Below are 7,500 nucleotides of genomic sequence, written 5' to 3'. Positions count from 1 at the left end.
TCACCGCCTCATTTAATCTAATGTATTTTCCACTCGCTATCCTTTATATAACGTTACCTAACTTAGAATAATTTGCATTTGATAATGGTGACATCTCGTCGCCGAGTAAAGTAAAGTCTGTTTACGAGCCAAGTGGCCCATCAGAGCCGGAGCTTATCCTGGTTTCCGTGGCATGAAGTGACTAGGAGTATTTTTTTTAGTCCCCCCTGAATGAGATGCCAGTCCATCGCAGGGTTACCCCCATCATTTCGCCGGTACCCATTTATACACCCGGGTGGAGAGAGGCACCGTGGGAGTAAAGTGTCTTGCCCAAGAACACAACACAATGTCCCCAGCCAGGACCCGAACCCAGACCACTCGATCCGGAATCGAGTACACTAACCATGACGCCACCATGCCTCCCACGTCGTCGTCGCCGAAAGGTCATGTTTTTATCTTGCTACTCTTTTCCGAAATGTTATTGGTTAAAAAACGAAAAATACTCGTTATGCACGTGCACCACGAAATTCCGTGCATTTGTTTGCCATACTTCACAAAACAACAACCTGAAATCACCAAATAATTAGTAGGATTTTGGAGGCGTATGTGGGGGCGTCAGGGCTCGGATGCAGAATGGTTAAAGGAGTTAAAAGGTGAGATACATATTAACAGACAAGGAAATATATCTATAACGAAAGAAAGTGTTGCACGTTATGTAAAAAGAACCCCTAACTAGAAAGCTCCAGGACCCGACCTTGTACAATGCTTCTGGCTTAAGCATTTCACAAGCCTGCAACAACGCATTGCACACCAAGAAATGTTCCGAAGTGGATGACAAGGGCAGAACAGTGCTTATTATGAAAGATCCTGAAAAGGGGACATCCCCAGGGAACTATCGACCCATAACATACCTTCCAGTTATTTGGAAGATGCTAACAGGAATCATCTCTGAAGAAATATATCTATACTTGGACAGAGAGGATCTTTTACCTGAGGAACAGAAGGGCTGCCGAAGAGGTTCATGGGGAACTAATGACCAGCTATTTATTGACAAGGGTCTGCTCAGAGAAAGCAAAGCCCGGAATAAGAACCTAGCGATGTGCTGGACATAGTCCCACATTCATGGATCCTTGAGTGCCTGGCGATGTTTGGAGTAGCTACGAATATAAGGGTTCTACTAGCAAACACCATGAAAAGCTGGCAAACCGTTCTTACATCAAATGGAGTGAACCTTGGAGAAGTTAACATCAAAAGAGGAATCTTTCAAGGAAATTCCCCTCCTATTTGTAATAGCCCTTATACCCCTTACACTAATCCTCAGAAAAGCAACAGCGGGATACCACTTTACGGACAAGACAAAGGTCAATTATCTACTATTAATGGATGACCTGAAGCTATATGGAAAGGATAAAGCCCAGCTTGAGTCCCTTACACAGATGGTGCGAATCTTTAGACTAGACATCAGTATGCAGTTCGGAATTGAAAAATGTGCAGTCCTAGTCCTAAAGAGAGGCAAGCTATTGGAATCAGATGGTATCTAACTCCCTGACGACAATGAAATCAAAGCACTGAAAGAGGGTGAAGGTTATAAATACTAGGAGTTATTGAAGCAGATGAAATGCTCCATAGTCAGATCAAAGGGAAAGTTAGCAAAGATTATCTAAGGTGTGTCCGAAAGCTGGGAAAATCCAAACTGAATGACAGAAACCTAATACAAGAAATCAACACTTGGGTTGTATCCCTGGTAAGGTATGCTGGTGGTATAATTAACTGGACCAAAAAGGAATTAAGAGATTTAGACACAAGAACAAGGAAGACCCTAACAATGAACAGAGCACTTAACCCAAGGTATTGTGTAACCAGGCCTTATGTACCAAGACCAGAAGGAGGGAGAGGCCTAATATCAGTGGAAGAATGCCTTGGACAGTGCAAGATCTCATTACAAAATTACAACCTGCACAGTGATGAGAAACTGATTCAAGCAGCTAGGAAGGGGGAACTGGTAACCCACGACTTAGAAACCCCAAACAACGAAGGAAAGGTGAGAGAAAGACAGAGTGGGAAGAAGTTTTATATGGTCAGTTCTCAAGCAAACAGATAGTGAACGAAATGAGAAGACCTAGGCATGGTTGCAAAGAGGGGACCTTAAACGAGAAACAGAAGCTCTAATCACTGCTGATGTTCAATGGTTTGAACATCAACCAGAAACTGTCCTTGAGAACGACGACTACAAACTGCTACGGGATTATAACATCCAGACTGACCACCAAATTAGTGCAAGGAGACTCGACTTGGTCGTTATTAACAAACAAGAACAGACATGCCAAGTAATATACATAGCAGTCCCAGAAGACACAGCTGTAAATGCCAAGGAAGTGGAAAAGCTAGAGAGAAATACTAGGACCTAACAAGAGAGATTCAGAAAATGTGGAATGTCCGAGACCAGGTACTTCCAGTAGCAATTGGGACACTGGGAACAGTTCCAAAAAGGCTTGAAAGCAAATTAAAGCGCATTGGCACTAACACTTCTATAGAACTAATTCAAAAAGCCGCTCTCCTTGGAAAGGAAGAGGGAGGCTCAGAAAGAGAGTTGTAGCCTCCCCCAAAAGCCGAACAATCTCGTCAACTTCCACTTCGATGTCAAATTCAAAACATCGACGCTAGATTCAAAATTTCAATGTTGGATATGAAACTTCGATATGGAATATGAAAATGAAGACAGGTTTGTGGATGTCAAATTTCGATGCTGAGTTTTGGCACAGATATAATGTCATAGAAAGCGAAACGCACCATAGCCCAGCGTCACAACCACATGACAAAAAATACTGGCTTGCAACCCAGAGCGATCTGTTATTCGATGACCGCAAAATTTCTCCAGTTGGCTTTACAGCCGGGTTCAATCACACGCACCCATCAACGACTTTTTTATTCTTGAAAACTAAAGTTGGGTACCGTCAATCAAATGTTTCCATGACAGTAGTCCTGTTCAGTTGGTGGCAGTCCAGTTCGTTTTGGAAACATTTGATTGACGTCCACCCAAATCTAGGTCGTCTCGCAGCACTCCTCCTCACTAATGGCTGCTCACTCGAGGTCTGCATTCCTGTCCTCAAACTGGCCAATAAGGAACATGCTGCAGGCTTCCATTTTCCCGAAACCTAGTTCTAGTCCCTCGCGTTACTTGATTTCTCTTCTCTTCTGCGTTTTCAGAAGTGTGTGTAAGAAATTTGAGTTTAGCGACCTAAACATGGAGTCAGAAGGAAGCATTAATCCAGGTGGTGCTTACTTTGATTTGATTTTGATATTTCCAGTCGTGCTGCAATCAATAAAAAGCGACATGAAACCACAAACTAATTACCGTTACCGGTTGCGGTTTAGTTTTTTTCACGCGTGGTTGTTAACTTGATACTAATAAAACATTTCATAAATATTTCTAGTATTCACGGTTTTCGGGTTATCAAAGTAAGACAAAAATTAGATATTTGTTAATTTGCCTACTGGCATCGGTAAATCTGTTATTTTTCAAGCTCTTCCTCTGGTCTTCGGGGTCCGGCCACATTGATATTGTTGTTTCGCTTTTTGCTTTCTCTAATTAAAGACCAGTGCGTACGCTTACTCGCTAAAAAAGAGGACCTCAGTTCAGTTTTAATCTCTCGGACATGTTCTTCTGTTTTTTGCTATTTCACCAAGGACTTGTAGCATTCAATGCATCCTGAAACGTGTGAGTACGAGTAAACATTTACGTCGATGTCCAATGCCCGTGAAGGTCAAAAGAGCTTGTTCCTTTACCACTAGATTCATTGAAAACACGTACACCTTGTTTAGACGTTACTGCAACTAAGCAGGTAAAGCAATTCTTCAGTTTTGCACGTGAGTATCTCTCATTCCGGTCTTGTTGTGTTTTGGGGGCAAATATAAAGAGAAATGGGTGGGTCCGCAGTAATTGGCTCTAGCTGTTGCGGTGTCCCTGCCCAATTTAAGTTACTATTGGTGTGTTGTTATCTTTGTATTTTCTGTATTTGTATATCTTCAATTTCTTTTTTTTCTTTATTTCTTCAGGGCAAAGCTAATAAAATAAAAATAAAATAAAAATAAAAAAATATAATTGCCGCAGCTAAACGAAAAAAGACAGTTAAAACTTTCTCCCAGACTTAAAATGAGGTATTTCGCATTTTTTAAACAGCTGTCTTGTTATAAGCAAACTCATTTCCATGCTTTTAAAGTGAAGTTGAAATAAACTACTCAATCATCTGTAACTCGATGCCAATGAAATAATCCCAAGGCTTTCTAGAACCAGCAGTTGAAATGAATATCGACTTCTATTTATTTATTTATTTATTTATTTATTTATTTATTTATTTATTTATTTATTGTAGCTCTTTTCAATGACATATACTTAAAGAATATTTTGACCAGCCTCCATTCTTTTGTTCATTTTTTTTTTAATTTTTGGCTCTTACAATTGGATTCAGGATTCCGGTTTCCGGGTTCCGGATTCTGGTTTTTCCAGTTTGTACGGGTAGCCTGTGCAGTGACGAAGAGTTCCTAACTTGTTTTGGTTTTGGGAACTTGGCGGACTCAAAAACAGCCTATGAAAACACAACCATTGACTGACTGAGTTTAAAGGTTACTAAAACCCCCTTGCATCGAAAGAAGGTCGACCATTTGGCAAGTTTGGACATATCTTTCGTTTTCTTTCTGGCATAATGGAACATATGCCGCTTCGGCAAGAGACAGAACCTGGGAGTCCATTATTCCGAGGAAAAAGCGCTATATCGAACCAACTTGTCAGCAAGCGGACTTTCCTCATGGCTGTCATTGTCATGCTGATTTTGGTGGTCCTAGTCATTATTCTAGGAGCTCTATACGGTGTCGAAAGAGCAAAACGAAAAGGTAAGAATTTAATTATGTCACTGCATGCAATTTTAAAATTATATGCCACATGATTCTCTTCGACACAAATAGTCAAATTGGGATTCTATTCTGTGCCACGAGATCACCCGGATTGGGAAATTTGGATTTTAATCATTTAGATGTTAAAATCTGGATCTTCGGATTTCCACTTGATTCACTAATTGGAAATCCATGTCAGGTAAGGATTTCAATTAACCAAATCCGTCGCGATGCCAATTTTGTGTTCGATTGGAAATCTGAAGATCCAGATTTATTAAAGATCTAAATCCCAATTTCCCTGAAGTAAACAATACTCGATGTAATGCATATGGTTGACAAGCGCTAAAGATGAAGAATGTGATAATAAATTTGCATACCAGCTGTTTTTCATGCATCCGTGCATTTATCAGTCATATTGTAAAACATGGACTGGAAAAAAGTGTTACCACACATAATTCACCCTTCCCAGTCAGGGTACATTAAGGGTAGGTTCATTGGAGAAAGCATTCATCAAATAATCGATATAATGGAATTTACTAAGAATATGCAAATTCCTGGTATCGCCATATTTTTGGACTTCGAAAAAGCTTTTGATTCTGTCAAATGAGATTTTTTTTCAAAAGTGCCTTTTAAACTTCAACTTCGGTCCCCAAATACGTCAGTGGGTCGGAGTATTCTATAAAATCATTTCTAGTTGTGTTCTTAACAATGGCCACGCCTCAAAACATTTTTTCTTACAACGAGGTGTACGTCAGGGTTGCCCTCTTTCAGGGATGAATATTTGTGACTGCTATTGAGCTTCTAGCTCAGTCAATCAGACACTCTGCCATTATTAAGGGAATCAAGATTCAAGCTAACCAAGAAGTAAAGCTAACTCAGTACGCAGACGACACAACCGCTCTGTTGGCAGAAGTACAATAGGTTTCGAACCTCTTCGAGTTGTTGACCAAATTTGAAAGTTGGACCTTATATCAAGAACTTCTCACCCGGAAAAAATTACCCAGTCCCACTGTGGAAAATGGGCTTGAATATTATAACTTTCAGTGTGACAATTTTTCTAAGATTTACCTTTTACCTTTTAAAGCTACAAAAGAAACAAAATTAATTATGTTCCAATACAAAATCATTCACCACATCTTATTTACTAACTCATAATTGTATAAACTGAAAAACGTTTCCTTTCGGCACTGTCCATTCTGCCCTTCAGTATACCAAACTGTTACACACCTGTTTGTTGACTTCAAAAGATTAGTGCAGTATAAGATAAAACTAGAAAAATACATTGCATTTACCTTGGGCCAACAAAAACTTTTCTTTGCTGAATGGCAGAACTTTACACACATCATTGTTGATTGTATATAAGATTGTTTTCCGTCAATGTCTTCCATTGTTTTGTATGGTGTAAATTAATACCTTTTGTTTGGTAAGTGTAGTGATCGGAAGTAATGTTAGTATTGTAAGTACATGTACAGTAAATATTGTTAATAATTTAAGTATAGTAAGCATTGTAATGATTGAAAGTAATGTTTTGCATTGTAAATGTTGTGTCATGAAACTGAAATAAAAGTTGTTAAGAAAAAAAAAACATGGACTGGATTAGATTTGTAAAACATGGACTGGATTTGTAAAACATGGATTTATAGAAACATGATAGCATAGTTCGCCATCTCTTTCCTCGCACAATCACCTATCTTCTCCCGCGCAAAATTAAGATATGCAAAATTATTTTCGTCAAAGGTCTACCTACAGTGCATTTTTAAAATTCTGGTGTTTTGGCAGCCTGGTTGTTTGTTTGTCACGTACACTTTTGTTTGTTCCGTGTTTGCCCTAATAAAATTACAGATTCCCGTAAAACATTGGAAATCAGTCTGGACCAGCTCCTGTGTATTAACATGTTTATCATTTAAGAAATAAAAAATGCACCAAGTGCAAATGTTGAATTAAATATAAGCACAAGGGAATTTTTTTTTTGACCACGAGAGAATGCTTACTGGCCATAATTACTTCCCGAATGTTCTTAAAAATTCCCAAATGCTAATATTACTCAACAATGTACGAACAAACATTTTTTTTCAGGACTTACTTAAACGTCAAGAATAGACAAAGAAATAAACAAATCAACAGTCAAAGTATGCTATCATGTTTCTATAAATCCACCTTTTACAAATCCAATTCAGTCCATGTTTTACAATATGCAAATTTACATGTACCACTAGCAACATCAGCTTTTTCAATCCATCTGTGATGGTTGACAATTCCCAGTCATGTAAAATCATTGTAGCAACGTTTTACAGGTGATATCATGACAAACATAAATAAATTCATGATGGGAAAACAAAAGATATGTTTATTAATCAATATCTGTATATCTGATACAGATTTCTTTATTTACATAAACGTTTCTTTCCATTTTCCCTGTTAAAATGTCTTGATTCATCAAAAATACTTAGTGTACATTATTTTAAATGCTGACGTTTGAAAAGTCATATACAATTTTTGCGTCAGATCTATATCACATTTACAAACTCGAGGACAAGCTGAGAGTTTGGAAGTATTGTACAGCATATATATTACTAAAAAGTCGTATTGAATATGACACCTTCCATAAGAGCTAAGAAATAAAGTGAATTA

The 7,500-nt window shown here is 38.4% G+C and overlaps 1 protein-coding gene across 1 annotated transcript in view; it reads left to right on the top strand.

Moving 5' to 3' along the window:
- Positions 1-4,491: 4,491 nt before the first annotated feature.
- Positions 4,492-7,500, top strand: part of LOC138008311 (glutamyl aminopeptidase-like) — a 21,395-nt gene continuing 18,386 nt past the window's right edge. Inside the window, exon 1 of the mRNA XM_068855611.1 lies at positions 4,492-4,869. Coding sequence (XP_068711712.1) covers positions 4,683-4,869 — 187 coding nt within the window. The 5' untranslated portion in view covers positions 4,492-4,682. The remainder of the gene's footprint in view (positions 4,870-7,500) is intronic.

Source organism: Montipora foliosa, chromosome 6 (genome assembly GCF_036669935.1).
Source record: "Montipora foliosa isolate CH-2021 chromosome 6, ASM3666993v2, whole genome shotgun sequence".
NCBI classification, from domain to species: Eukaryota; Metazoa; Cnidaria; class Anthozoa; order Scleractinia; family Acroporidae; genus Montipora; species Montipora foliosa.
Note: the sequence above shows the minus strand (reverse complement) of the source record. Positions and strands in the feature narration are given on the sequence as shown.